General features: G+C 39.5%; 1 protein-coding gene across 1 annotated transcript in view; it reads left to right on the top strand.

Annotated features, from left to right (window-relative positions):
* PHC2 (polyhomeotic homolog 2) overlaps window positions 1-17,763 on the top strand; it is a 2,832,203-nt gene that overhangs the window by 1,857,437 nt on the left and 957,003 nt on the right. Inside the window, 1 exon segment of the mRNA XM_044063043.1 lies at window positions 6,510-6,822. Within this exon segment, the coding sequence (XP_043918978.1) occupies window positions 6,510-6,822 (313 nt within the window).

Here is a 17,763-nt window from a genome sequence, read left to right as displayed (position 1 = left end):
AAATAATTACATTCCTGGGTGCAAACTTGAATACAACTGCCCAGATAGCTTACCTCATGCCAGACAAACAAGTACAATTGACAACATACGTAAATCAAATGGCAACAAAAACCCAGTTATCTGCAAGACAAATTCTGCAGGCTTTGGGGTTCATGGCATCCTGCATTTTACTAATTCCATATGCGAGACTGCATATGAGGAAACTTCAATGGTACCTAAAAAGGTTATGGAGTCAACATTGTCACAGTCATTCCCTGCCTACAACAGGAGCTTCTTTGGTGGGAAAAGACATGTCACCCAAACAAGGGACTGTCATTCACTCTACCCCCTGCCACCCAAACCCTAACTACAGATGCATCAGAGTATGCTTGCGGGGCCCACCTGGCAGGGAGATGCATTCAGGGCAAATGGAGCCCAAACCAAATGCATCTGCATATCAACCGGAAAGAAATGCTAGCTGTTCAGAATGCTCTGACAGACTTCAAGGACTTACTTCATCCAGGACAACTACTGATAAAGACGGACAATACCACAGTTATGTGGTACATAAACAAGCAGGGGGGTACCCATTCCTACCCCCTTTATAGACTAGCCATGGCCTTGTGGAACACAGCCTTGACTTACCAAATGCATCTTCAAGCTCAATTCCTGCCAGGAAAGCAAAATACTCTGGCAGACGACCTAAGCAGAACTCTTATGGACCCGCATGAATGGAAACTGGATCCACAAATTTTCAGCATTTTAACACAGAAATAGGGAAGCCCATACATAGATCTATTTGCCTCTCCTCAAAACTATCAGTTGGACAAATTCTGCACAAGAACTCATCACAAAAAAGCATGGAAAGTGGATGCTCTATCCTTCAGCTGGAAAAACTTATCAGTCTATGCCTTCCCCCTCTGCCTCTACTCTCCAAGATCTTACTAAAAGTCAGACAGGAAAAACCAAAAATGATTCTAATTGCTGCGGACTGGCCTCGCCAATACTGGTACCCGCTTCTAAGGAATATGTCACACCTTCCTCCGTGGTACTTGCCTCAAACACCTCATCTACTGTCTCAGCAGAACTATCAAATTCTGCACATTCAGCTCCAAACTCTGAATCTTGCAGCATGGCTAATCAACTAATTATTCAAACCGCACCTCTCAGTAAACCTGTGATGGATGTCATTTTGGAAGCCAGAAGGCCTAGTACTAGAAAATCTTATGCTGATAAACAGAAGAGATTCTGTGCTTGGAACCAAGCACAAGGAATAGACACAGCAAGGCCCAATATTCCTCAGATTTTACAGTACTTAACTGAGATGCTTGACAAGGGCCTATCCTTTTCTTCAATAAAAATCCATGCCTCTGCCATCTCTGCTCATTACAACACAGAGCCTCCCCTCTTTTCTCATCCACTGCTAAAACAGTATCTCAGAGAGGCCAAAAATTTAAGGCCTCCCAGGAGAGCACCAACTCCTGCATGGGACCTCAATTGTGTGCTGGAAAAACTCACCCTGCCTCCTTTTGAACCAGCAGCTACTGCGGATATAAAATTTCTATCTTGGAAGACAGCTTTTCTTTTGGTAGTCACTTCAGCTAGAAGGGTCTTGGAACTATAGGCTCTCATGGCAATGGAGCCTTTCATTATATTTTACACGGACAGGGTGGCCCTCAGGACCAACCCTTCCTTTATGCCTAAGGTGGTATCCAGCGTGGCTCTTAACCAGACCATTCACCTGCCAACTTTTTTCCCAAATCCGCAGAACAAAGGGGAGCGGATTCTGCATTCATTGGATGTGCACAGACAACTAAGATTCTACTTAAACAGGACAAAATCTCTAAGAAAGTCTGAGCAACTACTGGTAGCATTTGCTGCAGGATCAGAGGGGAAGGCTATATCAAAGCAGACTATTTCTAAATGGATAAGCCACTGCATTCGTTTCTGCTATTTGCACCATGGTAAACCGGTACCCAAGGGGATCAGATCCCATTCCACCAGGGCTGCCTCTACTTCAGCAGCTTTTCTCAGAGGGGTCCCAACCAAAGACATTCTAGAAGCTGCTACTTGGAGCTCTGTTCATACATTCACAAAGCATTATCATTTACCTCTCTTCTCTAAATCTAGGGCAGGCTTTGCCACTGCAGTCCTGCAGGGCCTTATAGCTGCTCCTAATGCTGTTTAGTTCCATCCTCCCATCCATAGCTTTGGGATTCTACCCAAATGTAATGACTGCAACAGTGAAACACGAAGAACATAGTACAGTTGTGTACACTTACCATAAATGTAGATGTTTGAGTGTATTCACTGCTGCAGTCTGGGTAACCCACCCGCCATCCCCCATTTTATGCCTTTTCTTTCCTTCACTATACCCAAAAGCCTTTGTGGTGTATTTGCTTTTAGTTGAAGGTAAATTTTATGTTTCTAAGGTGCATTTATATATTTACAGTTTATTTATATATTTTTGCTCCCCATTTGGGGGGCACCTGACATCTGGGGCAAGAAAAACTGATTAAAATGGCATCGGCTGCATGTTTTATACCCCTGACGACCTGACATCATGGAAGATGAGACAGCAACTGACGCAGGACCCAAGACTTTGTTATTCAGGCCGACTGAGGGCAACCTGCCAGCAGATTACCCAAATGTAATGACTGCAACAGTGAATACACTCGAACATCTACATTTATTGTAAGTATACACAACTGTACTTTTCCTTCCCCAATAAAATCATCAACATGGTATGTAAGCAGCTTACTCACTTTACTATTTTTTATTATGCCGGAAGATGACACTAGTGTGTAACCTGTGGCAGTTTTCCAGTTGTACTTAACATGATGTCTTTGACCTTATTGTAGTACTGAAGCAAAGCATCTGCCAGTCCACAGAGCTGTTTTACTTTTTCAGTTTACATAGAGTCCTTCCATTTTATCTCACAGGGAGGCCAGAGGTGAATGTCATGAGGCAGTTCATTTCCATGTAAGAAAGCTGACAATAACCGTAGAGTATAGCTTCTATCATTATTTTAACAGCAAATAACAAACATTCAGAAGCATTTCCGGTGACTAAGAAAGTTTCTTGCACACCTCAAAATGTCCAGTTTTGCCAAACCACTAAGCACTGCACAAACTTTATATATCACTTACTTATTTATATTTAATCAGGTAAGTGGAGAAGTGATTCTTCCAAAGTGATATCTAGCACAAATCATGCCAGTATGTGAAAACTCATTCAAGAAATATATAAGTTGGTGAAGGAACTAACCACTACCCAGGCCACAGGCATAAATGCATAGCTCCAGATATATTTGAATGAATAAGAAATTCATCAGAACTCACTCAGATGTAAACAAATGTACTACAACCATCATATTTTTACTAAATAAATAGTGAAGAGTGTTTTTGTAGGGAGACATATACCATAACCTTATATTCTTGCATCATTAAACAGAATAACTCTGGGGCCACATTACAGCGAGGAGAAAGTGGACATTCCTTACGTACATTGGTCAGCAGTCTGCTACTTCAGTGTATAAAATGTGAACCTAAACTGCTTGAAACCTCAGCAGCATTATTTACACATAATTCAGTGAAATTAGTTTCAATCATATAACTGACTCCCATTTACAATGGTCCAGACACATCAGTGTTTCGTCTGGTTAGCAAAGTATTAATAAAATGAAATAAAATATACATAAGAGGAAGTACGACCTTCCATCAAAAAACACCTGTTGATTCAACACTTATTGATGTGTATGTGTCAAACACAAGAAACATTGATCCACAAAGGCTAGGGAAAAAAAAGAACACATTTTTTGCAGAGGCATAAGCCCCCTTCACTTCCCCACCCTTTGCTAATTATACACCATCTCCAAAACTGCATTACAGTGGGGAAAAGGACATATTCCTCACACAAAACCATACCACAATACTGTCAAGTTTGGTACATTTTGATCAGATGACATTTGATCGGCTGTACCAGCTCTGCCATATGTGGGCAAGTTGATTTTTTAACAACAGATTCCCCTTCCATATAAGTATTTACAAACACACACACACACACAAGCATATGGACAATTTAGTGTCAATTAACACATTTCTAGGAGGTGGGAAGAAAGTGACAATCTGGAGAAAATCAGTACCGACAATAGAAGAATAAGCAAATGCTACAGAGTCAGTGACCAAAGATCATGATTGAACACTGGACCTGTTAAGCAGCAATATTAGCACTGAGGTAACTTGTTGTCCTATTTCTCCAGACATGTAGATCTCTTTTTTTACATGTACCTTGAGCCACAGCTGGTTTGTCTAGTGGCCATTGCATTCTTCAATTAAGCAGCTTGCCAGGTCTTCTTGATCTGCACACCTGAACATCAAGTCGAGGATCAAAAAATAAATAAATAAATAAGACCATACTGCAACGCTGTACTTTTAGCAGTTGTAGCAAACTGACTAGTTATAACATGCACTGCACATGAAAGACTGAAGCTCTTTGGAAATGCTCATACGGAAATGAATGTCGGTACTGCACTTCCTAATGATCGACATTCCTTGATTGTGCCCTCAACATCTTGCCCCCAGGATGGCTGCCCTATTCATGCTGCCTTTGCTATGTATATGCATATATTCCTCAGAGAAAAACACTTTGTCTCATATCACTAATTATTTCATAGATTGTGCTGTTTTTTCCACTTGGTTATTTCCTTTTGTTTTGCACCCTAAAAGAGCCATCTTTCAGTTAAAGAACATTCTGCTACATGACAGTCTACCCTGACTATGGCTGAAAGTTTTCAGGGTGTTTCAATGTAGAGGGAAGATGCTTTTTTCAGCAGTACATTCTAGATCATTGTTAGGTATCACTTTTCTTCTCTGTGTCTGTTATACAAGTGTTTAAGGTTTAACACTTGCATTTCAGCTGGTACACCATATCAGTGTTTTAAGCTATATTGATGTGTTACATTTTATTTATTGTATTACATGTGGCATTTATATCTTTATTCTGTCTGGTGAGCATAAGCAACACTCTGGACCATCCAGGTAGAAGGCTGTAAAGGTGCAGCCTCTGAAAAGCAAAGGACCTGTCACCTGAACATTCAAGCCACCCCTTGTAACTTCTATTAGTCTTAGGATGGATGAGTACAGGGCGAGGGAAGAAGCTCCTTTTAATAGGGTAGACTAGGCTGTATATGACTAAATAATCCAAGACCAGAAGTTTACAATGCAAGACTAAACTGGCAGCCATATTATTAAGGGGATGTGACCTGAAACTTGATAAAGTGATAGGTGGGAGGTTGGTGTAAAATGGTTAAGGTGATTACCTTAAAGACACAAGGTGCAGGGTTTGATTCTCACATGGGATAATTGGCTAGGCTTAAAATAGCTCACATGAGGAATTTGCCTAGTATTAATCTATGAACCTAAGATGCGTGACAAATAAGTGAGTTTTCAAGAATTCAGGTTAAAAGCATGACTGAGGAATTGAAATGAGCAGAATAAAAGCTGTGAGTAAAAATGATGAGAAAATACGTTTAAATTAATGAAAAAAATAAAAGCAAAATTGCTCACGAAAACACAGTTTTATAGATGGTGTCTGCTAATAAGTGAACACTCTGACACTGTCAGCATTGTAAGCAACATCACCACAGTTATGAGAAAGCAAATGCAAAGCCATTCATCAAGATTGTAGGCTGGATGTTATAGTCATTTTACAGAGATGTACAAAAATCAAAACAAAACAAAATCTATCCCTATACATTACATTATTACATTAAAAAGCACCATTTCCCTAACGGTGTCAACATACTGACAATGTGTCTTTCCATAATTTCGCAGTTAGTGCTATTTCTGTTTACCTTATTGCTTTCATTCGGTTACAGTCACTGTATTGCATTAAGGAGAACATTTATTTTAGTGTCAGACACTCATCTGAAACAATTTGCCTTATGTTTAAAAATCTCAATATCTACTTTTTTATGTATTCTGTATACAGAGTTTGCTTGACTGTGATTACAAATGTATAAAATATAAGCTAATTTGCTCAGTAATATCCTTAGTTAAGCTATTAAAGCAACCAAGCATAATGCATTGTAATGTATAGAGGTGGGGCATATCTCAAAATAATGAATATAGCTTGGAGATGCTATTCAAATTATTCAGGCATTGATGAAGGCTGCTTGTGAGGTATAGGTTTCTGAAAGAAGAGAAAGAATTTAATGATATGGCAAGCCGAAGGTAACAGTGGTACTAATCCTGGAGACGTACAAGATCAGATCCGTTTATATGATAGGTGAAGTTTTAGTTGTGTTTTAAATGAATTTGCATTCTGAATGGGTGTCAGTGGTAGTGGGATGTGGTTCCATAGTTTATCTAAGCTGTCTGAATACAAAGTCACCTGCAGTATTATATGATTTGGTTACAATTATCAGTGAATTTTCTCTAGAGCATACTATGCCTGTCCCTGCATAATATATTGTAAGTAGTTACCGATTCTAGCTGATAGCATGCTTTCTTTAATATTTCCTTACTCAGGTACAGAATCTTGCCATCCGTACCCAGCAGAGCACAGCTAGTACAGGTACAACCTCCACACAATCTCAGCTTCCCAGTCTAGCAATGAAGCCTATTGTGTCCAGTCAGCTAGCTTCAAATACACTTCAAGGCAAGATTACACCACAGAGCCCCATTCAGTGTAATAAAGGAGGTCTGTCTGATTCATCTGCGGACAACTTAAAGAAGACAGACAACAATGTACCAGCAAGCTTAGAAAATAAAGCCATTAGCCTCAGCCGTACAACTGCCACCACATCTGTTCCAGTCACAGCGCATCCTCTCATCACGCCCGGTAAGGCATTTCTGTTTACAACATGATGTTATGACTTACATTACCTAATAATAGATCTGTAATGCTTAATAAGATCATTTTATCAGTAGCAATGACAGGTTTAGAACCATCAAATGTTTACACTGTTTTGTTGTAAGAAGCACCACTATATAGGAACATTTTAAAGTCATGTGATCCTCATAAACTTGGTACTTGGTCAAGTTTGCAGAGTCACAGTGAAATGCCTACATGTTACATTGGCCAGATTCTATGCTGAAGAAATAGTTGCATCATTAATTGTAGAGACAGCTGTGAATTGTAGTCTGCATCATAGCACTACACATTATATATATTTTACAATGTAAGAGTTTTCTCCTTTTTAAAATGATTCTGCATCATCCACTTGTTTTTTTTTCTTTTTTGTATGTCATTGCCATGAATAGAGCAATTTTTGTATTTCACATATATAATGAGAATTTGTATACATAAGCTGACATTGGGTGCATGGTATTTGAAGCACTAACCATTTTTTTTATTCTGTGATTTATTAATGTGAATCCTAGGGTAGACAGAGTGAAGCTGACAAACATATAATGAGATCATTTTGCCTGCCACTGTATAATATATAGCAAGTAGTAACTGATTCTGGTTAATAGCATGATTTCTTTAATATTTCCTTGTCCAGATACAGAGTCTTGCCTCAGGGTATTCCCTCTTCTACAAGGAATGGCAATCCTGGAGTTAGTATACATAAGTAGCAGGGGTGTGGGGGTGCAACCCCCCCCCCACACCACACATACTGGCGATGCAGGAGGTCTTGATCTGTGCAGAAAACAACTTTAAAGAAGAACAGCTATTTTTTTACATTTGCCATCCTCTAGTATTTTTATGTTTTTTCCCCTAATTCTGTGACTCCCAATTATAAGCGTCAGAATTATAACAGGCTGCCCCATATAAGCTCATCCTGAATACAGTAATTTTTATACTTAACACATAAGCACTGAATTGGCAAGAGGTTTAAAGTGAATACACTACATCTCCTCAGTCACCAAAGAGTCCATCATGCCAGCTTGGTCACAGTAACTGATATAAGACAGCTCAATTACACACTTTATTGTGCCACTAATAAAAAGTGTTTTGGGCTGGGCGCCTCATGCACTCCCTACCTTCCCTCTTAGTTTAGTATTCTCTGTGTAAGGTCAACGTTCTCCATAATGGGTCACTGGTGAGTAATGAGCACTTGTCTCTCTCTCTCTTCCTCCAACCTTGAACAATCTACAGCTCACTATCATGTAAGTAGTTACGACCTTGTTCATAGGTTCATAGATTAGTACTAGGCTAACTGCCTTTGCAAGCAATTTTAAGCCTAGCCAATTATCCCTTGGGAGAATCAAACCCTGCACCTTGTGTTTGTAAGGCAAACACCTTAACCATTAGACCACCCTCCCAATTGTTTTATGAAGCGGCTACAAAACACAACCAACTGCTAACCTGAGCTGTGCAGCTGGGACTCGGGCTTGTGTAATCCAAACAAGTGAATGTGAGCCATTAATTAGCTGCTGTCAGTAAAAACAGTGCCAGCAAAAACACTGTAGTCCATTACCCAGCTCAGCTAGAATATGTCTAGTCCAGCCCTATGGCCATGTATGCAGCATATAAGCATACAGCTGCTTTGTCTTTCAACTTAAGTGTGTGATTTTGAAAGCAACCACAATTGTAAAGGGAAGGAGTAGAAGAAAATCAGTCATTAACTTTCCAGAGGAACTGTAAACACTCTTTACTGCTTCTTCACTCACTGATCCGCACCCATTTTCCAGAGTTTTCTAATGTAATTCTGATTTTTATTTATGTATTTGTTTGTTTTTGCCCCTGGGTATGAGTGCCATTTTTGCAGTTGTTCTCCCAGTGATCACATGCCATTGAACTGTTGTTAGTTTAGTTAGATTACCTTATCCGCATAGCACAGAAAAGTATTACCATATACTGATGGTGACAGACCTGAGCAGGACCCCAGGTGATAGCAACACTGATGACTGCTGCCTTCATCCTTTCTCCCTTTGAAGAAGTATATTAAATGATCTAGCTTTTGCCAACTCAACTGTGGCTGTGCCCCAGTGCTTCAACAGCAGGCCTTAATCTCTCCCCAAAGAGGTTGTATGACTTAAGCCACTTAGTTACATACGTCTCAACTGTCCAAATTTCCACAGAATGCCCTGATTTGTACCTCATATTTTTAGTCTGTTTCACATAAAATTTGTGGTTAATAGCAGACATTTAAGTTTCAGACTTAATATTGTTCAGAAAATACATGCTAATGCAAAACCTACTATTCTAACAACTTTCTAAGTTTATAAGAACAATATTTAAACTCTGTCCCTGATTTCTGGGTCTATATTATTTCTTCGACAGCCTAGGTTGTCGAATGCTTAATGATCGACACCTAAGCGTCGAAGTTTCACAATGGCAAACGGCCATATACGCAAATTCTTTCCTCGGGAAAGAATTTGCTAGGCCATCCGGAAATAAAATTAACTTTTCAACCTAAATGTAGTGGGGGGCTTCATCCCCCACAGCCCCCTAACTAAATATACCAACTTCGAGATCGCTCTACATTGGGGAAATGGCAAATCCCCGATAACGGCCAAGCAAATTCATTCCCGAGGAAAGAGTCTGCATATATGGCCATTCGCAATTTTTAAACTTCGACGCTTAGGTGTCGATCATTGAGCATTCGACAACCTAAGCTGTCAAAGAAATAATATAGACCCTGATTTCTGACCTCTCTCCCCCGTTTATTTTTGACTTTGTCCAGATTTCTTATTTTAAGAGGTTGACAGGTATGCTCTGTCATTCCTTCCCTGATGAGCCCTCTAATTACTCATGTCTCCTTCTATACCAGTGACATCAGCATCATAAACTATAGACTAGGTTTTGCACCAGTGAAATGCTTTATTGAAATAACCATGGGCTGACTATGATGGAAGCTAAGTCTCCATTTGTTTGAATGACTGAGCCAGAAGTTGTCTTTTTTTTTGGCAAAAAATAATATAATTTTCAGTACTGTAACACTGTCGTTATTAGGCTAAAGAATTCATGTTGTGTGCACAAACCTACCTGGTAGCTTTGCTTAAGCTTTAGACTGTAGTCCTTGGTTTGAGTCCCTCAGCCAGATCTTGCATACTGAGGAATTCTAGGTATGCCATTAACTAGACAGTATTCATGGGATGTCTCTGGAATAAAAGTTACACCTACTGGACTTACTCCAGTAACACATACAAATTAGATTTGAAAAACATGCTGTTTTCATGTGAATGGAGTGCAGCACCCCCACATCTGATGTGGGAGCAGAACCACAGGGGATGATAACACTGAAGAGTGTACCTGTGTTTTGTGTCTCCAGTGCTATTGTAAATTAAAATCAGAGTATTATGCATTGCCAGCCTCTGCCCATCTCCGAAGAGAATGTGCCCCAATATTTCAATGCCAGCTTTAACTTTCCCCCAGCAGAAAAAAAAAACTGAATCTGTTTGGTGGCTTCTTTGAGACAACCACTTGATTGTCTCATGAACTTATTTTGAAAATGCAGCATTTTGCCTGAAGAGTTAATTTTCACTCAGAAAATGGTATGTAATGCCCATCCATTTTTTCACGTTTTTTTTTTCGTGTTTATTTTTTCTTATTATCAAATGCACCTTTTTCAGTTCTTTATACAGCTTTCTATTTGACAAGTCTGTTTAGGAATGTCACAGTTATATAATTGTTTTGTTTTAATTCTGGTGCAGTTCTAAATCAGATGTCTGTACAGTAAGTTGTGTTCATGCAGAGGTAATGGTTTATTTTAGGTAGACGTGCTTCTCCTTTTTTGATTTTGGTATGTTTAGTTAAAAGGAAACTAATACTCTGTTTGGCCATTGTTGTCTGTGTGATATTAGAGCTGTACCTGTTACATATGTAACTGTTTTTAATTCAAGTGCATCAAACGCATTGAGATAGTCAAGATCATGTCTGCAGGGTTCCCATCTATATGAAGATGGCAAGTAATTAACAAGTCTGATAGTGACACAGTTGTTTGTTTTTCTAGCCTGCTAAAGTTATTTTAAGTTGCTTCAATTTTGCTGACTTGCTCAGAATTTCTAACTATAATCATAAGATATACTTGAAAAGGTACAGTGTTCATCTTGGCGTATGGCACAATATACATGCCACACTTATATTGTTCTGCTCACAACAGAAGCACTCCAGGTAGCACAAAAAATAACTTCCAACACTGTGCAAACTGACATTTTTTCAGATTTGGACAAGGGTAAATACAAGATAAACAATGAAATAATAGAAACAAATGCAAACAAGGTAAAAGCAGTACAAAATGCAACAATGTAAAACAACTTTGGAAACATTAAATATATTTTATAATAATTTTTTTTTGCTGAGTAAGCTCGCTGGGTAAACTGTCCCTTTTCAGAGGTAACTCTGGTGTGCTCTGTGGTTAAGTGACTTGCTCAGAGTCACCAGACAGGCAAATGAAGGAAAGGGAATTAAACCCTGTCCTCTGGGCTCATAATCAGCGTATTAACAGCTCATAGCTTTTGCCTGTGCAGTAGCTGCCCAGCTAATATGTATAAGAACAAAATGTACTTGGATGGGCAGGAGAATGAAAAGTATATAGGAGTAGTACAGAGGGAAGGTGTAATGAAGGATATATACATTAACAAGGAGTAATCATGGGAGCTGAACAGAAAAGGCATTGGGAGGATGGCCTAATGGTTAAAGTGTTTGCCTTACAAACACAAGGTGCAGAGTTTGAGTCACAAGGGATAATTGGCTAGGCTTAAAATGGCTCACAAGGACAGTTAGCCTAGTACTAATCTATGAACCTAAGAAAAGGAAGAGTGGGGTATAAAAAATGATGCAGAGAGGGAGGACTACAGACATAAAACTATAACATGAATAGGTGATGTGGCCTTATTAGTGCTGACACAGTGGTTATTGTGGAACTAAGTAATGTGTCTTTAACTGAAACAGTTGTACTCAGCTGCATTGTATAGAGGGGTTCTAATTCAGATATGAATTTTGGGTAGAAGATAAGATCTTTGAGGACGGCAGGTAGGGATTCTCAAAGTATAAAGCCTAAAGTAGAAAAATTGTGTGATGTGAAAGTTCGTTCTGGGAGTATGCAGTGATGGTCTTTACTCTGACTGATTCCTTATGTTATAGGAAGGGATCCTATCTGTAAATTTTTATAGCTGGGATTGGGGGGGGCTCCTTTCTAAATGTAGAAACTTAAATAGGTGTGAACCAAGCAAAATGTCTGTCCTTTGTTTAATAAGAAGCCAGTGTACTCACAGAATACAGAGTCATGATGTAGATGGATTATTGATTGATTCATTCATTTTCTACTTATCCACTAGTTCAGTTAAGAAAACAGAAGTAATCCAGAGGGCTCGAGTGAAATCCAGTATCCCACCTGTGACCCAAAGGGTGACAGGACTAACAAGAAACAATGCAAAGGATTAGTCCAGAAAAAAATCACTTTAGCTAGCAGATCTAGAAGACTCTGTTTTGGCTAGCAGATCTAAAAGACTCTCTCTCTCTGGGCCCCTCCCTGTGGGAGGAATAAAGACACCTTGTTGAAGTTTCCAGTAGTTTATTCACTTAACTAGGTACCTGCCTACTTCCTCCCACATGGATGGATATCATAGAGAGAGAGAGAGAGAAAGAGAGAGAGAGTCTCCTAGATCTGCTAGCTAAATTGATTTTATCTGAATAAATCCTTTGTTCTCTGTTTCTTAGTTCAATTAAGGGTCATATGGGAACCAGATCTTATCCTAGTACTCAGTTTGCTTATGGGAGAGAAACTAATCTTGAATAGGGCACCCGGCACAGTCACAGAAAGAACATACACACTCCCTCACTGACATGTAGCATGTATACGTATAACTACAAGAACAACTACCACCAAAATCCAAGTGCCTGCACTCAAAAAATAGAGTAAAACTGAAGTATAAAACCAGCGCAGGCAAGGCTCCAGGATTTGGGTAACAAAAAGTTTAATATGCCGCAAACAGATCCTTAAAATCCCTTAAAATTCACTAGCGCTTTCACCAATAAGCTTCTTCAGGTGTGATATGTTACTACATGTCACTTCCTTTTAAATCCAAATTTAAAATCACATGACTGAAACATTTAAAGAAACATATCTTAAAAATCTTATTCACAACTTATGCAAAGTACTTAGTGTGTCATTCTAGACTAATTTTACTTCTTACGTAATGGTCTAGATTTCAAGGTTGGTCTCAACAATGTTGAAAGATAGAATTAGAGAACATTTATACTATATAAATAAAAGAGCATGTTCAATGCTCTGGCAAAACACACAGCACAGACTGACACCACACATTGTTTCAACTTTATGGTAATAAGGAAGAATTATGTTAACAAAAGGGGAGGTGATGTTAGACTGAAAACAGAGGAGTTAGAAACTCAATGGATTATAAAACTGAGAACTAATGCTGGACACGGATTAAATGATTGTATTCCCCACTGCCAACTTTGCTTGAGATGTTGCCTAATGAGGTCTTTAAAGGAGGCTTTGGACAATGTGTTTTGAATGCCAGTGGGGACAGAGACATATCAAATGAGAATTACGTCTGACATAATACAACAGCTTAAAATTAGTTATGGAACGTCTCATACAGATAGTGAAGGAAAGTTATTTATCAGACAGATTTTTGAGACAGTACTGACTAACCTCTAAGTCTTCCTCTTTTATGATGGTCCCTTATGTAAGACTTCACATGAGAAAGATCTAGAAGCATGCCTGTCAACATCTTAATAATTCTAGACAAAGCCAAAAATAATGGGGTAACAGTGGCCTAAGTTCTGAGATAATTTTTAAATACTACTGTGATTCACTTAAAACAACAGGTTGTGCATCAACATACATTCTCTGAACAACACTTAATGCACTAAGCCTAAAAAATAAAATCCCTAACCTCCATGCCTGCCTCTCCCATAACCACCACAACGTTACCGCCATTTCTGAAACCTGGCTGAAAACCTATATAAAAGATAGCGAAATCCTACTACCAGGTTTCCAAATAATTCGCAATGACAAAGCCCACAAAAAAGGAGGTAGAGTAGCAATAATCTACCCCACCTCCCATACCATAATGCCCTACTAAAATACCAACCTTTGCCAATGCTGAAATTATAATAGGTTTACTAAAAATAAACAACACAAGTCCATATGTATCACTGCCCTCTATATTCCCCCTGGTGATAATATCAAAACTCTTGAAAACATCCTGTCCTGGTTCTCCTCCAGTACAAAAAATGAAACCTATATACTCGGTGATACCAACATCAACTGGAATACTATTAACTCTGAAGCCCCGTCCCACACAATCAACCTGTACAACTTCTCCCAACTAATACAGTCTCTAACCAGACCAAATAAAGATAGTATCTCTGGTACCATCATTGACTGGATCCTAACAATTCACCCAAACCTTATCACCAAAGCTGGAACATTACCTGATCCTCTCAGCGATCACCTACCAGCCTTCGCCAACTGTCTCCCATCTTCATTGCATAAACATCACCACTACATCCAAACCCGCAACTTCTCCTCTTTCAACCCTCTAACTTTCTCCAAATGCTTAAAGCATACTGACTGATCCCCACTAAAAACCCTTCCTCTAAATTATGCCGTTTCCTACTTTAACCACTCATTCCTAACTCTTCTCAATCAGCAAGCCCTCCCTCAAACCAAACACATCAAAACCAATCCCTGCCCATGGTTATTAAAAGATACTAAACTAGCCTTTTACCAAAGGGACAAAAAATGGAAACAGTATCAAAAACATAAAAACCCTAACACCCTCCTAGAGTATAAGCAACTACGAAACAAGCCTACTACTCCAAACTCCAGTCCTTGCACTCAACAAATCCCCAATATTTCTGGGACTCCATCTCATCCATGCTGCATCCTGGCAACAAAGAAAATCCCTGCCCAGACCCCAACCTCTCCAACCTTAAAACAGCCAGCCAGTTCAACTCATTCTTCATAGACTGCATAGCTAAACTATCAGCCTCCTTCCCACCTCCCTGCTCCACCACCACCCCTTCTTGCCCCAACCACCACCCCAGTCATCAACCTTCCTCCACATACTTCTGCCTCAACCCCACTCCCACAAGCACTATAAAAAGATTTCTCCTTAAACTCAAAACCTGTTGCAATGCACCAGACAATCTTCCACCCACCTTCCTCAAACAATCTGCAGACAGCATTGCCTATCCTATCTCTATTCTTATAAATAGATCCATACAAGAATCAAACATCCCTTCTATCTGTTGCCATGCTTACATCATCCCCCTCCACAAAGGTGGCAAAAATACTGATTCCACCAACTTCAGGCCTATTGCCATCCTTTCCTCTCTTTCTAAAATACTAGAGAAAACAATACAAGCACAACTCATGGCACACCTAACACTAAACAATCTCCTCTCCCCTACCTAACACATCTTCCGCACTGGCCACAGCACCATGACTACCATTCTTGCCTTTCTTGAAACTATAAACCTCAAACGCGACTCAGGCAAGTTTGTATCCACACTATTCCTAGATCTGTCAAAGGCCTTTGACACCATCTCACACACCCTACTTACATCCCAACTCTCCACCCTACACCTCTCTCCCACTACCATTGCCTGGTTTTCCAGCTACTTGTCCAACCAACAACAAGCTGTCCAATGGAAAACTTCAACCTCCCCCTTTCTACCCACACACACAGGTGTCCCACAAGGTTCCGTTCTTGTCCCTCTTCTCTTCAACCTATTCATTAACAACTTTCACCAATCCATCCCAGACTCATCTATCATCCAATATGCAGATGACTCAACAGTTATCTGCTCAGTCTTCTCCTTTTCCCCCTCCAAGCTCCTAGCAAAAACCCAACCAGCCTTCTCCAAAACAGAAACCTGGATACAGTCTAACCATCTGGAGCATTTCTCCCCGGGCCTCCGCTGAAAACAAGATCTGTGGAACCTAGTCGGACTTTCCCAGTCAACAAATGTTAAATAAATAAATAAATAATAATAATAAATAATCTGGCACTAAATGCAAATAAAACCAAACTAATGTTTTTTCCCCTAGCAAAAGCTCCATTGAGAAATCCACATTCATCATACAGAGCCAAAGCAACACCCTCCTTGAAATCGTTCCCAACACCAAGCTTCTTGGCATCATTCTTGATGAAGAACTAAAATGTGACACCCATATCTGCTCCACAGTCAAGAAAACCCACCAAAAGTTAGGTCTCCTCTACAGGCATAACCCCCTTCCTAAGCCCCTCTACCCTTCAAATTCTTGCATCCACCTTCCTACTCCCCTCCATTATGTATGGTCCCCACTTTTCACCAATCTCCATCTTGGCCTTCGGTCCAAACTTGAATCCTGCTACCACAAGATCTCCAAATTTGCAACTAATTCAAAAACTCATCTCACCACTGCCACTCCCTCCTCCCCTCAACTGGCTTGAACTACCCATCTACCTCAGTTACTTAAAACTCACCATTGCCCACAAGCTCATCTTTAAACCTGCCAACTGCCCAGCTCTCGCAACTTCCTTAAAACTTTACATTCCCAACCATTCACTCAGATCCAAAAACCAAAATCTCCTTTAGGTCCATAAACCTACACGACCTCCTGGCCGTCTACTGCTGTCCCACTCCTTAGCTAAACAGTGGAACTCTCTCCCCACACACCTACACAACCTACCTAACCATACAAATTTCAAAGCTCAGCTGCTCTCTCATCTTTCTTCCAAGTGGGAATGTCCTTGCCACGCTCCAACTTAACCCCCCCCCCATTCCACCTTGCACTGACTTATCCAACTACCTCTGCTATTACTTCATCCCACCAAAACAATCCCTCCCCTACCAAAAACTAAATTTCTCTCTGATATCTATTGTATTATACTCTCCAGTCTAAATTACACTATTACCCTCGCCATGTATAATATTTTCCTAACCTACAAATGGCTAGTAGCTATATATTTTGAAATGTTAAATCTACAATTGAGTTTATAACAAAAATATTCATTTTATGCAAATGTTGAAATTTCTATATTGAATTATGTCTTTTCATTTCTGTAACATTGTGACAAGCCAATTGCAAATATCATGGAGCTTATCTGTAAATGTTTAATTAGCTGTATGAACTATGTCCTTTTGTAACATGTGAAGTAACTTGCAATTATTGTGGAGCTTTTCTCCCCGGACCTCCACTGAAAACAGGCTCTTCTTGGCCCAGTGGACTTCCCCGCTCATCAAACTTAAATAATTAAATAAATAACAAGGAATGAAACTCTGCTGACTGTCTGTAATCCTCAGTGATTTACTGGGGAAAAAAATGAAAATGTTATGAAGAATGTGGCAAGAGTATAACTAAGATCAGGGGCAGCTGAGCTGTATATTCAGTAGTAGATAAATAACTTCTAGAGACAGAAGACTTTACGCTAAAGCATATTCTACCAATGCTGCCTTCTCTTGTAAATGAGCTCATGTGCTCGACACATCAGACTGCTTTCTGTCAGGCTGTCTAGGACACAGCTTTTGACTACTAACATTTCAAGTAATTTGGTCTCTGACCTAGAGGACACATATATTTAAAAGAGATGATGGTTATCCAAAGGACAAAAACCTTTCTAGTTAGTGTTGTAGTCAGAGAACTCTAAAAAAATCTGACTCAGGAAAACCAAATAATTCAATAAGAACACATAAATTACATATCTATATTATGTAATAATGTGCTAAGTGTATATTCATTAAAACTGTCTAACAGTAACAGTCATTTATTTAGCTTGTTTCTTCTACCTTATTCTTTCTGTCACTCCACCTTACACCACCAGTATGCTCAGCCTGTATTGCTTTTTATAAAAACAGTCTGTATATTCTGAATGT

The sequence above is a fragment of the Protopterus annectens genome, chromosome 2.part1 (assembly GCF_019279795.1).
Source record: "Protopterus annectens isolate FY-2018-M chromosome 2.part1, PAN1.0, whole genome shotgun sequence".
In the NCBI taxonomy this organism is placed as follows: Eukaryota; Metazoa; Chordata; order Ceratodontiformes; family Protopteridae; genus Protopterus; species Protopterus annectens.
Note: the sequence above shows the minus strand (reverse complement) of the source record. Positions and strands in the feature narration are given on the sequence as shown.